The sequence below is a fragment of the Nylanderia fulva genome, unplaced genomic scaffold (genome assembly GCF_048542155.1).
Source record: "Nylanderia fulva isolate GAGA-0341 unplaced genomic scaffold, ASM4854215v1 Scaffold20, whole genome shotgun sequence".
Classification (NCBI taxonomy): domain Eukaryota; kingdom Metazoa; phylum Arthropoda; class Insecta; order Hymenoptera; family Formicidae; genus Nylanderia; species Nylanderia fulva.
Window position 1 is genome coordinate 3,069,504 of NW_028190264.1, and position 19,253 is coordinate 3,088,756.

At 40.0% G+C, this 19,253-nt stretch overlaps 2 protein-coding genes across 4 annotated transcripts in view; one reads left to right on the forward strand and one right to left on the reverse strand.

Moving 5' to 3' along the window:
• Window positions 1-19,253, reverse strand: part of lolal (longitudinals lacking protein-like) — a 150,615-nt gene that overhangs the window by 124,980 nt on the left and 6,382 nt on the right. The gene's annotated exons all lie outside the window — the stretch shown is intronic.
• The window catches only part of Ptx1 (pituitary homeobox homolog Ptx1), a 30,942-nt gene continuing 21,253 nt past the window's right edge, over window positions 9,565-19,253 (forward strand). The window contains exon 1 of one of the 2 annotated variants that reach the window (XM_029319965.2): window positions 9,565-12,193. In XM_029319965.2, the coding sequence (XP_029175798.2) occupies window positions 11,869-12,193 (325 nt within the window). In that variant the 5' untranslated portion in view covers window positions 9,565-11,868. The remainder of the gene's footprint in view (window positions 12,194-19,253) is intronic. The other variant, XM_085482371.1, reaches the window with a different exon arrangement.

Consider the following 19,253-nt stretch of genomic DNA (forward strand, 5'->3'; position numbering starts at 1 on the left):
TCATTGGAGCAGATAGGACGGGGATAATTATTTTAGGCAGGCACTGCTTAATCCGGGCCACGGTGGGAAAATAATTTGCGATATCACCTAAGCCATTATAAGTTATGCGGAGCTTCAGGCCAAATGAATTTTCTGCGGGCAGACGTACACAATGCTTTTCCAGTCATTATTATATCTACATGAGAGATTAGCCGCGCGGTTCACACCAAAACTCCGTTTCCAAAGTCGTCTGAAATCCGGTAATGATATATTATTGACGCACCCTATACACTTGTTTACTTTCGCGTTCAGATCTGGAGAAGAAATATTTTGCAAGCTTCCGAACGAAGATTGTATCCGCGAACCGATATAAAAATTCAGAGGCAGGAGAAAAACAAATATATATATATATTATTAACTACCGCTGATTGTGCGTGTATTCTTCAATTGAATATCATATAATATCGGATCTTAATTGCGTAACTATTATGCAAGCGACGTATAGAATGATGTCTAAACCGCAAGTCATTATACGTTCATTTGCAATATCAATTCTGCGCATTTTAGGGAAACAGATATCTCTAAAATTGGATCACCTCGACCCTTTGATTTTCGTTTAAAATTAGTATAAGGACACATATTTGTCTTTGGCTTCACATTTGCTATTCCATCAAATTTTCTCATTTTCCGTCAAAGACAAATTTATCTTAAATTCATCCGACGCGATTTTCGCCGGAAATAAACTCCAGCGATCGATCAAATTAATCACGTCAAAGAGTCACGTCCAAGAAGATTTACTTAAGAGGGTCAGAGTATCGTGCGACAAGAAGAATTGGTGAATTTCGAGTCGGATTCCAAGAAACGTCGGATATCGAACACTCGGGTGATATCCCTGGGCGAGCTGTAAATTAAGAATGATGCAATTGCGTCGTAGTAGTCGCTTCACCTGTCGCTTGCACTTCACCTCACGTCCGGAGCGACGTGTGGAGCTCTGTCCTTTACCTGGCGTTTACTGAAAAACAATGCTGTAGACGTATCTCTATCCGGTCCGAATTACGTGGGTCACTGCATCGTGAAATTTCTGGCAGTTCGCTGGCAGAGAGAGCGGAGACGCCGCGACAATGAAACGTGCGAGGAACAATAGGTGGAACAGGCGGTATCGACGAGAGACGTACGAAGTGGATCTTCCTCCGCACTGTGTTCCGCCGGCGGACGAGCAAGATGAAGAGCTGCCATGTTGGCCGACACCAAAGGCACCGCCCCGGATGCGCGATTCCATTGGTCGTTCGGCGTTGTTCCGAAGGGGTCTATCTCTATCTCTCTTTCCGTTCCACCCTCTCTTTTCGACCCTCTCTTCATCTATCGCTCCCCGCCAAGCGAGATTCTTCGGCCGCGCGTGTGCGAGACCGATATACACCAGAATACGGGTGTGTGTGTGCGCGCGTGGTATCGACGCACATGATACAACGCACACACTCGTGCGTTGAGTAATTTCGAGTAGGACCAGGGACTCTTTCTCTCGCTTCTTCTCGAGGACCGAATCGAGGGCAAGAAAGCGGTCCCTCCGACTGGATAGATCGTAATTTCAAGTATATTTTGCGGCCTGACGGGTCGTCCGGAGAACCGCGGAGGAGACTGCCGGCTGGATTACGGAAGATTTCTTTGATTTCGGCGGCCCTCGATGTTATTTCGCAAAGTTGAAGCTGGTTTCGGCTCGAAGACGAGACACACATACAAGAGAGTCGGAAGAAATGGAATGATTTTTAGATCCAATCATTTTTCAATGTCGCGAGAGAGAGAGAGAAAGGACAAAGATCGCCAAATAGAAAAGATAAGGTCCTAAATAAAATTAATCAAAAGATAATAGCGAAGTAAGAGTGGATAAATGTTATGCGTAATAATTTGCAGTGATGGAGATCAATACTTCTCATTTCTCGGTCTTTCTGACAATCATGAAATAAACTGCGATATTTCTACTGATTTCATTTTTTATAATTACTCCATATGTAATGATTATAACATCGTCGTAATAATTTGATTTATACTGTCACTATTATATGAAATTTCTTGTTTCTGCGATGGCATTTTATCAATCTATCTATAAGACAATAATTATAAGTGAAAAAATGTGTTTATGGTCGAACCGTCGGCGCCAAAGGAGATGTGTAATTCGTACGATCGTTAATGTTTGCCATCCGCGCACATTTAATATTTCCATTGGCGTTTAAACACAACCAATGCGTGCTGTCCGCTTTCATTAGGATTAGTCACGCACGAGACTCGAGTTTTGCCAATAATAAAAAAAAGAAGAAAAAAAAACTTGCTTATCTTACACGCCTCACTTTATCCACGTAATCCCGTACAACACGCATTGGCCCACGGAAACACGACTGTAATTTTTTGTCATCAAAGTTATCATTTATTTTGTTTTCATCAAATTGTTATTTATTTCGTCGGGCGCATCGCACTGATATTTAAAATAAAAAATCAATCGCGAAGATAAATTGCAGCTATTTAAAAAAAAAAAATGGATCGAATAAATCGATAGATATAAAATTTTTCGCGATAAAAATCAAGATATTCGTAGACTTGAAATTCGACGCGCAGTTCGACAAAGATTGAAAAATATACCTGAAGATTTTCGCGAGCTAAGACAGGTGAACCACAAGTGTGAAAAGGGATATGGTGGAAGATAGAAGAACGAGTATATACGTAGGTAGCTATAACCGGCCAAAGAAGGAGCCGCGATAACCGTGGCGGTGGCAGAGCAGAGACTTCTTTGTGATTGAAAATTGATGGAGTGGAATCAAGGGGGCTGAAGGAGGTCGGGTAAGGGGATGACGGTGCTCGCGGTTCATTTATCAAAACACGCAAAAGGGTGACGCCGTTTACACGCGCGCGTTGAATTTTAGAGTAACAAAGAGAGCTTAGGTAGCGCGGAGAAAAAAAGAATTTTGCGTCCATATGCTCTTTTATACAGCGATGGAACAGTAGATTCTATAGATGTGTGAATCATAAATTAATACATTGCGATAATCTCCTTATTTATATGTATATATATATGACATCGTAATATGAGATTCTGCATTTTAAACATAATTAGCTTGATATCGCTGTTTAATAGATTAATTCCTTTCTTCTAATATCATCTATAATAAATATATAAAGTCTTAATATATTAATAAATAATCATATGCTCTTTTATACAGCGATGGAACAGTAGATTCTATAGATGTGTGAATCATAAATTAATACATTGCGATAATCTCCTTATTTATATGTATATATATGACATCGTAATATGAGATTCTGCATTTTAAACATAATTAGCTTGATATCGCTGTTTAATAGATTAATTCCTTTTTTCTAACATCATCTATAATAAACATATAAAGTCTTAATATATTAATAAATAATCAATATATTTCTCGTCATGAATTATAAATGAGATATCCGCGGATGTGCGAAAAATAAAAAAAGAATTCTTTTTTTTAGACATAATTAACTTGAGGAAATCGAGACACAAAGATCAGACGATAGCGATGTCAAGTTTATTGAGAATCGAATCCTATTTCGAGAATCGTATTTAAAGAAGCGAGAAACGAATCCGCGCGCGAAATCGTCTGCTCCATTGAAAGCTCGTTAACGAGATCGTCGCTTCTAATGCCACTAAGCCGCACTATCACCGGAAGGCTGACCGAGTAAGAAGCCAAGTTTTCGCCTACTTTCCGTCCATCTTAAATAGGATTAACCTTAAACTGGGAATAATCCTCGCCGTATAATCGGCCGTAAGCGGCATAGTCGCAAAGGACCGATCGATCCCTTTTGCATTGTGACTTATTATTCCGCTGCATTTTCTTTTCAATTAATCGCAATCCCATTTCTTACGGTTTTGACCAAAAAAAATATTTTTATAATAAGTAGCTTATAGAAATTATATAATATAATTCCGAAAAGAGAAAGAGATTATATAAGTTTAATATACATATTAATACTGTTGGTTATTCAAATTGCAACACTATACATACATAAATATATATATATATATGTATAATTGTATATATAATTCTGTGCTTTCAATTAATTAATTTCTAATGATTCACAATCATTACTATGGATTCTAAAGAGCTATATCTTCCGTTACTTGTTACACGTGTGTATTTCGATACGAAATAAATGTATTATATCGTTCGCCAAACTCGCGACGGTAGAAAAAAGCGAGATCGTTCTCCCGAAACTATATTTCGCTCTACGTTCTCTAAAAAGACGTATCAGCGATCGCGAATTTTTTAACAAGACAAGACACGAAGCGTTTCTCAATATACAGTTCGTCCGGCGAACTACAATTCACCGGCGCCACCCCTAACGCGGCGCAGCATCCCCTCCTGAGGGTCGTCGGCTTTCCCTTCTACTTCGCACCCCACGTCGACGAGGAAGCACGAGGGGATGCGAACCGCTCCGCCCAGCCACGTGACTAAAACGCCGACTGGCGGGGGTGGCTAAGGGAGGCCGAGAGGGATGATTTGGCGCTTCCCCTACGTCGCTCTCTCGCGCTACTCTAACTCTCTTTTGCTCTCTTCTCTCCTCGGTCGGCTTCTCGACGACTTTATGCCTCATAAAAATGATATAAAATTTGTAAAGACGGCGCGCTGCAACGACCGAACGGCTTGGAGTGGGAGCGAAGGGTGAATCGAGGGAGAAAGGAAAACGCACGAGGGTAGGGATTCCTCGAAAGAACGACCGGCACCAACGGTAAACGAAATCGAAACAGAGAGCAACCCTCCCAGGTCTTTCCTGACAGCAATCGATATGATTCCTTTTCTTACGAGAATAAACTCGGAACGGTTCGCGCGTGAAGACGTATGTTTCTTTTCGTTCATATATACTTGATAAACTTGTCCAAGTGTCGGAATTAATTTGGAAATGATCGTGAAACGACGCGTGGATGTTGTTCATTATCGTGTATTCGAAAATCACCGATAAAAAGATTTTGCTCGAAGATAAACTCTCGGCGCGTCCGATGGACGTGTTTTACAATCGCGAGATAGATAGATTAGCCGTTTTTATCGTGCTAGTTAATCGATATAAAAACAAAAATCAATTGACGATGTTGTAAATTATTGCGTATCTTTTTATGAGAATCATTCGATTTTTCAAAAGTATGAAAGCCTTCACTTTATTTAAATTGAGAGAATCGGTAAGATTTTTATAAACCTTTGTTTTTTCAAAAAAAATTTATTTTATTATGAAGTTTATTTGTTTGGATTCATAAAGCTTAATTATAGATTGCTATTTGATTATTAAGAACTATATTGGCTTAATATTTTCATTATAGAAAAATGTATTTCAAATTTATTACTATGAACACACATAGATAAAGAACAACATATGAGAATTGAAACTTTATATGTCTCAGGTACCCTATCAAAAATATATGCATTTATACTTAATATACATTTTGAACAATTTGAAAATGACAAAATGCAATTAAAATGAGATGATAGTTATTTTTCATAAAAAAAAAAAATGATTTATATATAAGAAAAGAATTTACTTTTCATGCAAATTCGCGGATTAATCTTAAGTAGGCTACATGAATAATATAAAATTTCTTAATCGATGAATCGATTACCCTGTAATAAATGTCGTGAGAAGCGTATCGTTCTGCGGGAATGGCGATAACGAAGGCTCGAAAAATCGGAAGAATACAAATTCTTTGCTTCCCTTCGAGGTCTCTTTATTGAGATTCGGCGACGGAACGCTGGCACAAAGGTGGGCGTTATCGTGAACTCAGATACGAATCTTGAAAACGATATTCCAAGTATCGATTGTTTGCGCAATGGGCACGTTTTACTATCGCTAGTAAAACACGAGCTAGTCACGTCGGCATTGGCGCCAATTGATCTGCTCTCTTGCGGTCATAGAAACGCTTCGTGTCGCCGATAGATCTTTTACGGCGACCGCGCCGAGACCGACTTATCTCACCTATTTTGTCGATATATTTCGAATATAAACCGGGATGAAATTTCTCGACCCGTAAGAAGTGGAGAAACGAGAGTGAATCCGCGTTTAAGAATAATACATGTCTGAATTCAAGAGTTTAGTGCGACAATCACTTTTAATTGTACGAAGTCGAGAAAACATGAATTAAAGATAATCATCAAGATTTAATATCGAATTAATATCACGTCGAGTGGGTGTTTCCTGAGAAATACTTATGCAAGAAAAATTATCTTCATACTGATCTTGTTATATATGATCGCGAGAAAAGGGTAGATAAAGTTTTTTGATCAAATAGTATTAACATATTTTTTCGCGTAATAAAAAACGATCATCAGTTAATGGAAATTTACAGCTATTTGCATAAGGATATGAATTAATATGTTCAATCTTTTTTATATTAAAATAATATTATATTAAATATCAAGATATAATTAGCTTTTGTAGACTAAGCATTAAAAATGATCTGTTTTCGAACTTGTTTTCGTATGTCAATCGCATATCTTGCACATTTTTATATTACGTTGCGAAATAAACATCTTTGTGGATAATATTTAACGTCAAATGCACGTTCACAAGTCAAGTTCTCATCGTTAAAATGAAACAACCGACCGCTCGTAGCTGATAAATGTCTATCTTATCCTTTTATGGCATCTTGGCAATAACTTAGTTTATGGTTGTTGCCGATATCGAGCAAATGACAAGTGCAAATAATAATCCCACGTATGACGCTGAGTAATAATTCCAATTACGAGTGTTAATTAGGTAATACGAGACTCTGTTTCTGGCGGCTCGTAAAACCAAAAGATACGATAAGATTTATGGGGACCAATACGAAGATCAAATATAGCATTGATTGTGCAATTTTGGCTTTATAAATATTATTAATATTTATTATATATTAATAGCAAAAGCTTCCTACTTGGAATATAAATAAATCATTAAATTTTCGAAAATTTTAATTCGATTATAAAACTCTTTCACGGATATGCTAATAAACTATCTATATGTGCTTTCTTAAATTATCTCTTATTCTCTCTTTATATATAATTAATATATTAAATATTTCTTTTTTACATTTATCATATTTATTCTCGCGAAACTCTCGCTACCTATATATCTTAAAGGATAACTTGTGCCAATTTGCCAATATATGAACACCTCGTATACGCACATGTCGGATTGAAAGCGTAAAGGAAAGCGATAAAGAAAAAACAAGGGCGACGACATGCTCGTGCCGTTACACAAAGTTTAACCATCGATAGAATGGGCCGATTGTCGAATCGCAGTCAGGGTTGAACGTCGATCGAGAGAGACCAATAGTGAATAGTCGATGCAATCGTGCGCGACAGCCACGGCATTGAGGCCAGCCGCAAAGCCGTGCCGCGCGTGGCTCTTCTATATACAGAGATAATCCGTAATCCTTCAATTATTATCGAATTACAATAATTATGGCCGGACGTATAATGCAAATGCCTGATTCTCCCGGTCGTGTCGAGTAGCGATAGAAACGGCACGTCGCAAAGTTCCATTTTTATTCCAGTTATCTTTAATTATTTATTAAAGTTACAGTCCTACCTGATGACTTCCAATACTACTGACAGGAAAACACACTTGGCAGTGGATCGCAAAAGGATATAGGAAACATCAATTATTTTTCTCGCATTACAACTTGGTAATTAAAGTTACAGCGCGTCAGTCCTACCTGATGACTCCCAATACTACTGACAGGAGAACACACTTGGCAGTGGATCGCAAAAGGATATAGGAAACATCAATTATTTTTCTCGCATTACAACTTGGACGCTTATATTTCGTCCGGGACCATCCCCGATCATCTCGGACTTTAATTTACCGAAGCGGAGAGATAGTTTCTCTAGCTTTTTCTCCCCGATGTCGCGAACGACGTCGCACTCGCCGTACCTTGTGTCCATATAACTTGGCCGACCACTTCAAAAATCAGGAAATACCCCGGCGAACACATCCTACCCCTCGTCTACCCTTGTACATAATCCGCTCTCTCACTCTAGTTTTCTCCCTTCCCTCCTCCTCTTTCCTTCTCTCTCTCCCTCGTTTCTGTCCCACCAGATCGCTACTGAGTCGCGCCGATGTGGTGCTCCCACTCTAGCTCTGAACTCTGGGAAGTCACACGCACACACTGGCAAATAACGCCCATGGAGCCAGTGTGGTAGGCGTGGCCATCTTGTCATTTGTCTCTTCTACTTTCCCCGAGGCGTTAGGGGATCCCCGGGATGGCGCTCTCTGTTCCTAGCTTGACGTATGTACTGCCGCTACAACCCCCGTTTTCGTATCGCGCTCTCTTCGTTTTCCGCCGCGTTCTCCACCATCGAGTGCTTTGGAGCCGCACGTCCCTCACCCACGTTTACCCATCATACCGTGCCGCCGATGGCCATTCTCTCCGTCTCTTTCCACATTTTCCCTATACGTTTATCGCTCTCTTCGGAAAAAACGCACCCTCCCACCTTCAACCCCTTTGGTGCCATTCGTTGTGTGACAACTTCTTGACGCCAGTCACGACGTCTTCGGCCTCTCTTACGAGAATCAGCGGCCTACTTTGTTTCTGACCCTTTCGTATCCTGTTCCCCTCATTCTAATAAGAAATCATGTGTCATGTAAGTAGGTGCAGAAATAAGCAATATGTGTTATTTGGTGTGCAATACTCTCTAAAATATAACCAAATCCAACTTGCAATTCGAAACTATTTTAACTCGATCGATTCTAAAGCTAGAAATATGAATTATTGTTCGCGGCTGACCATATATTTACCTTCTCTCCTTGCTACATTCAAAATTCGATCCTATAAAGTTCCAGATTAAATGTTATATGAAGAAATTAAAAGAGAACTTGAAAAAAAATACAGGTAACAAGATAAATAACAAATTGGAGCTTCAAAATGATCTATCTCTGGAACTTTTAAACATAATGTACTCTTTAAATTGTTGCCTGTTGCATCCAAGATTATTTTCGACATTATCACCGACAATGTATTCCTCCTCATTTAGGACAAGGAATCATGTGTCGCTAACATCACGGAATAATGGTATATATAATGAATTTGAAATTCTCAAACTAATCGCGCGTGAATGTCGCATCTGTATCATTTGACAGTAGACTAGACAACTGGGAATTCGTTTCTCTTCTCGAGATCTCTCGCGCACGCGTGCACGTACGAGATAAACTCGAAGCATTATTGTGTTCGAGTCACACCTCTCTGGAATCAAATAATACGCCCAATATAGACGACTGCATATGTCATTGCAGGCTGATATTTACTTCGACTGATAAGCCGAGCGATAACAGCTCAGTTCCGATTAAACATGACTTTAATGTCAGACAAATTCATGATCGCAAAATTATCGAATCGATAGCACGATTATATTCCAAATATAGCAACAATTTTATCAATTAACCAATTATAATTGGATGGATTTCCAAATATTTCCTAATACATAAATATTACTCTCTTCTCGCCTCCAGTTTATCTTTTTTTAACTTTCTTTCAACTGCCATTATTTTATTTGTGTGTGAAAATGTTTAAATAAATCAATAAATATATATATATATATGTGTGTGTGTGTAACAGCGTTCTCTCGTAAAGACAAGGAGTAATCATGAAAACTATTCCGACGAGGAGTCGCGATCTTTCGTGGTCAAGGCGGTCGGCTGCGAGAAACAACAAACAATAATCGTCGCAGTAGCGCTGATCCTAGAGAAGGGAAGAGAGAAGACACACCACGTGTGCGTGTGCGTTCGTCCGAAGGGGCGAGCACGCCGGCCACTGTCGCCACCGTAGGAGAGATGACGCGGGGTCAAAGGTGGGGTTGGAGTTCGAAGGTAGGGATGGACCGGAAGGGGTGCGCAACAGTGACACCGAACGTTGACCGCCGTGCGCGACCGCCTTGGCTGACTATCCCGCGAAAGATCGCGGCGGTGTATGAGAAAAAAATTGCGAAGTGATCGAGCTAAATAATGACACAGATAGAATCCTAGTTACGCCGCAGGGGGTGTAAATCGCGCCGTCGCTCTAGTCTAGATACGAGAGACGGAAATTTCGGCGATCGAGATGCGAAGGGAAAGAAGCGATTCTGGAAGAAGGGGTGCTGCGTGAGAGAAAGACGTCGCGGGAAAATCGGCTGGAGGGGTAAGAGATCGCGAGAGATAGCGGCTGAGAACTCGCGTTACGCGAACAAGGACAACGCGTGTATATGATCGCGGATGAACGACATCGAGAGAGAGAGAGAGAAAAGGAGCAAAGCGGCGCGGCGGCGCGAGCACAAGCGTGAGAGATCGCGCGAGGGGAACGATAGAGCGAGCGAGATGCGTTAGGTAGGGGGGGAAGTTCGGATGCGGCAGCGAAGAGAGAAGAAGTGGATGGAGGGGAGTAAGAGCGAGCGAACCGGAGGGAGAGACGCAGTCAGACAGTCAGGCAGGCCGCCCGGCAAGCAAGGAAGGCAGGCAGGCAACCAGGCAGGCAGCCAGGCAGGCAAGCAAGCTAGCAGGCAGCCAGTGCACCAGCCAAGACCACTAGATCCGCTTGGCTTACCGACTTAGAGACTTAAGCCGGCAGGCAGTCCGAAAGGCTCAACCGGCTAAGCCTGGCAGACCCACCTACCAACCGACTTACGCCCGCGGTAGCCACTACGCCGCGTAGTTCCATCCACCGAGAGGAAAATCGGGATACACCGCTGCGGCACCGCCGCCGCCTTCTTATATTTTCCTCCATCACCGTCTCCCGCGCCGCGCTGCTCCTCTTTCGCGTTACGTTAAGGGTTACGGAGGTTGGTGACGTGGTTGGTTCCGCGCGGACATCGTCGTCGACGCACGACGACGGCAACGTCAACGTCGTTGCCCGCGGCCGCGGCGTCGGACGACGGTCGCGGGAAGAAGGTCCCGTCGCCGAGTGGAGTCTTAAGAGTGGAAGACGAGATAGCTGGGAATCGAAAGTGGATAATATAGATCGTGGTATCGCGGAGGTGTCGCATTCGCGTTCATGTCGCTCGCGTCATTTCGTCGACGTGACTCTTGAATCGGTCACGAGAGATTCTTCGTTGGTTCTTGGTGAAGCGAGCGATTAGTGCTGCTCAGCGATAGTGTTGGGGATACTCGAACCTGATCTACGAACGAGAATCGAGAATGTTGATGGTAGTGATAGTCTGGAACAAAGTGACGGAAAACTGAGGATCGAGAAGAGCAAGAGAGCAGAAGCGAAAGAATTCGCTGGAGAATGTCACATCCGCGAGGATGATAGCGCTGGTAGTTTAACCTACTTGAACGACGAAATTTACAACTCTTCGCTTTTTTTCTTACGTAACGTGGCGACGGTTATCTAATTTATCTGTCCTTCGTAACGCGCGCCTTATCCACGTGTCTCGCGCTGCTTTTCGGAGCTTTGACGTGAATCTGCGATACTCTACGTATTTACGGCAATTAATCTCGAGTGCGAAACATCGCGAATGCATCGTTATTAAAAAAAAATTATACGAAGAGGCGACTACATGGTGTAACCATCTCTTGAAAAATCGCGCAATCAACAAACACCTTGCACAAATCTACAGCAAAAAATCCTCAACTCTGTCACCGACTACATCCGGCGAAATTCCAGCCGACGGAACCTGGTATCTCTCATAACTCTATTTTCTCTTCGGCAAAAAAAAAAAAGGAAAAAAGAGACAAATCTAATGTTCTCAGTTAGTTATCATCTTTGAAGACCGATTGCTCCGATTTCTCACGAGACCGGAGTCTCGAATGTGTCCTTAAGAGGAGACGGCGTGCAAATCCGGGCGCTAATTCGCGGGGCCTCTCGCGGGCCAGGTTAATCGTGTCATCAAGTTGTAAGGAACAGTCAACACGACGTTAACCTTCTACAGTATGGACCGGGGCGGCGGGGCCGGGGGGAGCCTCGAACTCGCCGGGGGCGGCGGCGGTGGAGGCGGCGGCGGCGGCGGTGGAGGCGGTGGCGGCGGCGCGGATCTGTGTCTTCAGGATCTCGTGATCGGGCCGACGAGCGGCCTCTCGGTGCAGCATCATCAGCACGCGGTCGCGGCGACCGCCTCGATGGCCAGCCTGCACGGCGACCATCTTCAGGGCGCGATGCACCACCACGATCTCCACGGCAACTCGCACCACGACACGTCGATGCTGCACAATTCCAGCCACCAGCTGCACCACGAGCCGCTGGAGAAACTTAAACGTGGTGAGTCGTTCACAATACTAAAGACGACCGAGATCTTCGAGATTCACGAGCTTATTGCTCGCGCGATCAGTCGTTCATTTGGTACGGCCATTTATTTTTAGGGAGAATTCATCAGTGTATCATCAGATTTTATCACTGTTTGACAGACCGGATCAATTAAATTTCAATTTGTACAAAAATAAAGGTTTTATCAATGTCTTTCTCGTAAAATAATCGATGTATCTTGATACACACGGGTGTATAAAGTGTTGAGAGATAATTTATATAGTTTGTCCAAACAATAAGTACGTCAGATTATGCGATTCTTCATATCTGATAGTGTAACACACACGTCTACATAAATACATCACTTTGGGATTTAATGTCTTAATTATGCTCGAATATGTCATGCATAAAAATGCATAATGTGCAACGAACCGAATTCCGTTCCTCGAGATAGTGATAAAAGGATTAAGCGCGATAATGTCACGGTAAAGTGGCTTCCTGAACGAGTTCGGTAATTACAAGCAACGTGTTCCTTTGTACGTATCGATTCCGACGAGATAGGAGATTTGCTTTTTCCACATTGTCGCTCGTTATCGCGATGTAATCGCTTGTAGCTGATTTGCCGTTTGATTTTGTTGTCGGCGATAACTATCGATCTTTTTCGCGCGATAAGCATCCGACATTTTTCCGCCGACGCTCTTTGCACCGCGCGCGCGCGCGCGAGAATTCGCGTCGAATCCGCATTATCTCGCCGAAAACCTCGCGTATCACGGACTGTCTCGCTTGCGAAACAAGATTGATGCGTGTGACATTGCACAAATGTAGGAAATTTTCTTTATTCCGCCCCGTTTTTGACGACGAATGTCGCGACAAACAAACAAACAACACGCGACGCGTAAACAACCGGGTTGAAAAACCCGAAATAATTCGACGAAATATAAAAAAAAAAAAAAGATTCGATCGACACGATTCAATTACACGGTACCTCGCCGAGATAAACCTCGATAAGAAGGCAAAATTTAATATATTACGGCTCCGTCATTGCGCTCTTATCGAACGATTCGTAATCCAAATTGCGTCCATCGCAAATACTTCCAATCTTGCAAGAGGAAACATTGAAATCGAATATTTTTGTTATGATCGATTGTAATCAAATTATAATGAATCATATATTTCGCGCTCAATTTTCTTAAACAATGGATGATTTTTTGGTAAACATGTAATTACACATTTAAATGAATTATAGTTAATAAATGAATAGGACTTGTGTGATTAATCTGTTTTCACATTTTTTTCTAATTGCAATATCAGAGAAAAATCTCTGACAAAATGGCGTTGATTCTTGTCAAGTACTAGACGAAACAGCGATAAAAATTTAGGAATAGCTTTGATAAGCACCGAGCCCGTTGTGTTATTTCACGCAAGATACGAGATAAAACTTCAGATTTATTAAGTGTGAAGTGGCAGTGTGTCGCAGCTGAAAAATTAGGAACTCGAAATATTCGCATTTTTTGTGGATATCTATTTCTTGTGACAAAGATCAATAATTCAAAGACTATACGTTAAAAAAGAATTGCTTGCTTAATCTCCTTAGGACTTATAAATATTAAACTCCCTCTCTCATAACTTATCGAATTTATTATACCATATTTTTTAACATTTCTTCCTTTTGTCACATATTACGTTAGTTTTCCTCGCATACTATTTTCCCCCTTAAAATTCTCAACAGAAACTTGATTTGAAATATAAATATACACTTAAAGATCGCGTAAAAATATTCAATATTATTCACGTTACAAAACCTCGATCGAAAATGCCGAAGAGAATATTTAGAGTATAGGTGGAGTCTGAAAGTCGAGTTTCATATAACACTCCTCGTTCATCGCGAAGCAATGTCGTTCGGCGACGTATGAATTCATGCGAGTATCTCGCACATACGGCGATCGACGAAGACGATTCTCTCTGGTGGCAACGCCACCACCTGTTTTGTGATTCATTAACTCACCGGCTTATCGGGATAAGGCAGACTTATCCAGGGCTCGAACCCGACACTGCGGCTAAACCCGATCTTATTCCAATGGCATCCTACCTATCCCCCTTTCGGTTTCATTCCCGGATCCGACCGCTCTCATCACTTTAGAATCGCAGGTACTCGCAAATACATCGAATTTTTTCCTTCCCGACGGTAAAGTGCGACCGACTCGATCCGCGCACGCAAATAACGTAGAAGATCCCGCGCGGATAAATTATATTGAATCCTATGATTTTATCGTCGCTCATGAGTCGGTTCGGAGAGCAAAACTCGATCGTGGCAAAATTCGCGTCAAGTTTTACGGCGACAAAGGCTATTCGGGAACCATTATTCACGCGCGTTACGCGTCCTCTCGATAATTTTTTATTTAACTATCCCATTATCATTATATTCGCGATTCGGCTCACTTTCGCGTTACGCGTTATTTGTCGTCGCGCTTGATCGGTCAACAAGTACGACAGTGATAAATCCGAAGCGGCCGCGGGCGAATTAAAATTTCTATCGGGAACGCTACCCCACATATTATTGTCATTAATATCGCGGCGGGATTACGCGAGCTCTATTAATACCGGCACGTCGATGGAAATTAATGCCAGCGTCGACCGCGATAAAAGCAACGCCGCCCTCTAATGAAAACGATGACGCGGAAATAGCGACGTCCGGTCGAACGATCACACCGAGATTACGGGCGAAATATTATATATACATTAAAGAAGAATCTCGCGGAAAATCTCAGTCTGCACTCTTTGTCTCACTCTGTCTCTCTTGGCCGACGGGTAGGCCCAATATTTTGTCAACAGAACGGCATACGGTCTACTCCGATCCACACACACGGCCCCTGTTAGTCATTAACTACCCCTTTATTATTATCGCACGGCCTTGCGATCGGACTAGCAGATGCGCCGAAGTCATCCCCTGGTTTACCCCTCTCTTCCGTGAACTAATGGTGTTGACAAATTGCTCGGCTAGCCTCTAGTCTCCCTAGGGAATGCGCCTGCAAAAGTCTCTCCACAAACTTATAGACGTTTAGACGGGAAATTGGACCGCGAAATTCAGATTTCCGCATTTGTGAAATAAACTTTGTCGTGCAACAATCTCGGATGAAACTTTGAATTTCTGAATGTAATAAAAACATTCGTGCAAAGAGCCAAGTATTGCATTTGTTGAAATTGTTTCATTGAAAGACATTTGCGACCCCGTATTTGGAAACTCGATAATGATAATAAGAACTGATCTATTGTGCAGATATTTTTTAACAAGTAAAATATATAATATAGGACTTATTTTTATTTGTAAGAAATATTTGCATACTTCTAAAGCATGATTATTTAAAATTACATATACATTTCTTTGCAAAACTAGTCTTAGTAAGTTTATTATTAGTAACAACATATTATTGACGTTGTGTTATTTTTGGTCTGCATAGTTAATTGAACAATTAACGGATATATTCTTTTGCATTTTACGGAATTGCTTCTTTCTTTGGATCATTCACGATCGACGGACACGATCGAGTCTTTCGATGAGCCGCGCTGATGTTACGGTTCGAATTTCTCGATCAGCCAGCCAATCGTGGCGATCCTTTAAGCGCCGGGGACCAAACTAGTGGGATCAACATAGAAATGAACTGATTTCCTTCCCATTATCTCAGCTGCTGCGGTAAGGCAGGTCTCTGTCTATCTCAACAACGAGGTTTTGTGTACTCAGTAGGCGGTTAGGAAGGCTCGTATCCGAGGGTTGGTCTCATCGAGAAAATTTCTGTGCGTGCCGATACGTGAGAACCAAACGATCGAGTCAACAACCGAAATGTATAACAAATGTCATGACCAAAACAAGTGCTGTCATTATATCTTATTGTCAGAATTATGATTCAGAAAACCTTTTTACATTGTTTTTTTATTTTTTATTAAATAATTGTATCATCTTTCTATATTTATAATTTTCATTTCTACGTTTATTCGTTTATAATGATTTCCAGAATATTCTATAATTTAATTTTTTTTTCATTTTTATAAAATTTAATTATACAATTTTGCTTTTAATTGCGATTATAATTACAATTTCAAAAAAAATTAGATTATACTTTTTTATAAATCTTTCGGAAAGATGATATGGTTAAATTTTCTCGAGAATCCTAATAGGAAGGAAAACATTCGTCAAGTTATAATTTCTCATTGTAATGGGATATTCAATACCCCGATCGTCTGTCCTCGACATCTTCTCAAATTCTGATGTTCGAATTTTCAAAGCGCCAGGCAGTCTGAACTTGCGCAACCTCTCAATCTGTAAAATTTTTGGAAATATCCTTGCCACGCCCCTGTAAAGTATACGAAGGAGCCACTAGTTCTCGGATTACTTATCGGTTCCATGTGCTTCCCCCGTGTCAAAATGAAATTAAACAATTTTCTTGACAAGCGACAATGAACCCTATCTAAAGAGCTGTAGATGCTCGATGACGTTTTCATATTAGACAAACAAACTAATCGATTGAGAAGAAGTGAAAAAATAGATTTCCACATAGGACAAACTCTAACAATAAGATAATCTATTTCGGACACTATACAATAATAAAATAAATCAAAATATATCACCAAGAGCATCAGAAGTGATAAAAATATATTTTATCTTATAAGCTAACGTGAGAAATAATTATTATATTAGAATGTGTAGTGTGTGGAAGAGAGAAAATTAAGATTTATTAAAATTTGTTTGATATTTTCCAACAATAGATTCTGTATAATGACATCGACATGACGCGCCACACGAGTGCACGTATTTATAGGCATAGAGCGATTTTAAGACTCCGGACACAAAATACTTTGCTCCGGTGACGCATAGCGCCCGGTTGCGGTTGACTAATAAACGACTTCCTAAGGAAGCTAAGGATTAGGAGATTAGGGACGGAGACCCAGCGGCAGACTAGGACTTTCTCTCGCCCGAGCACACAAGCTGCTGGGTCCGCAGGTGCTCTCACCATGCCGTCGTACCTCAACCCCTGACGTAACCCCGATGTTTCCTTCTCTTACGATCGCTTTAGTAATTATTGAACTCACGGCTGCGCTCGTCCGTCATTCTCAAGAAACTCTATCCCCTATATGTACGTGCCACATTTTGGTTTTCTCAGAACGCGCCAATTTAAGAAAACATGCGTCTGTCAAAAAAAAAGACTTGTACCTCGCTTTACATGGTAAGAAAAAAAATATACATGTGATAGATCAATAAAGGAAAAAAATTGAGAGAATTAATTTATTTCGAGAAAAGAATTAATTTTTGATAGGAAAGATATTTTTATTCAAATGTATAGTTGACCTCTATTCTATATGCAGCATGTATTGGAAAAAAAAATTGGATTTTAAGTTTTATTAGCATTGTTCGATGTAAGAATATAAAAAAGCTTACGAGAATTCTGGACGATCGAGCGATTTTTCGTGTGACTTTTCAAGTGCTTCGCAGCTGTGTGATACACATATTTCGCCAACCCTCGTAACCCCCTTTGTCATCGAATTATATCGCGTCATAGTCCGCTAAACACGCACAATTTTTGTACCACGTGTTACCTATTCATGTCTGCGTATTATCTTCTCATTGGCAATCAATGATCATCGAGCATTAAATGATCAAGTCTTTGAAAAGCATTACTTATTCCATTGGAATGTAACATATTATATCATTATATTCGCATACAAAAAGAATAAAAAGATAGACACATTTAACGATAATAATCTCTTAATATATAGTCTTAAGTTCCATCTATAGAAAATATAAAAAGATATTCTTTTATCGCGTTAAAACAATTTTTCTTTTTTATACTATTGTTTATACAATATATGTATGATATAAAAATAATTCATTCATATATGTATACCCTATAAATGGAGAATATAAATAATTTGAGCGATAGAGATATTTTCCCGTTTGATTACGGCAATAAATTAATAGCACCGGAATGTCAATTCGGCAAATATCTCTTGATCGATGTCCCGTATATTGAAGCGAGCTTTATTGCCCCGCGTGAGTAAAACTTGCGGGTGATGAAAGCAGCAGCGTCGAAATAACAGCACGTTGTTAATTTTGTATCGGAGATCGGACTACAGTGGCCTAAATCATAATCCACGGCTTTTATAGTTTCCACGGCTTAACGTCGGTGTACAGTTATCACGGCCCGGATTATGCTTGCACGTATATCGAAAAATTAACGAAAGTGCATTATTTACTCGCGTATTACAGACAAATATTAATTTTCAATTATATACACCGATCATATTAAAATTTTGCAAAATAAATGTTTTCATGATATTCTTTTATACTCTATATTAAAAATATATGTTATTATTTTGATTGTATCGCTGTGTATTATTTAAAATATAATATAAAAAGTATAAATCTTAACAATTTTTATAATTTCTATACGTCATCGATATAGTTATTGCAATAAAATTTTTCGAACTTAAGGAAAGGTGATTAAATCATTATTTTTCTTGGTAAAAATTTCGTAGTAAATTATGTTACGTCAATGCAGTTATATTTCACCCTGTTATTATACACTGAAAAAATTTCTTGAACTTGAATAAATATTTATTTCAATACTATCTAATAAATCATTTATTTCAAACTATAATAATATTAATTTGATGTGAAAAATATTTATTTGATACAAGAAAATCTTTTTCAAAACAGATAAATATTTACTTGTTTCAAATAAATGATTGATTAGGCAGTATTAAAATAAATACTTATTAATTTATTCATTTTTTCAGTTCAATATTTTATATGTGCTATTATAGTAAATAAAATATATGAAATGATATAAATACAAGATACCATCGCGTAAACAAGAAAAAAAATCATGAAGAGAAACTGGACGAATTGGTGAAATGTAATTTCATAGTTCGTCAAGTAATAACTATTATCTTCATTCTATAAAGAAAAGAAGTTGCAAAAGAGTTGCAAAAAAATGATTGATTAGGCAGTATTAAAACAAATATTTATTAATTTATTCATTTTTTCAGTTTAATATTTTATATGTGCTATTATAATAAATAA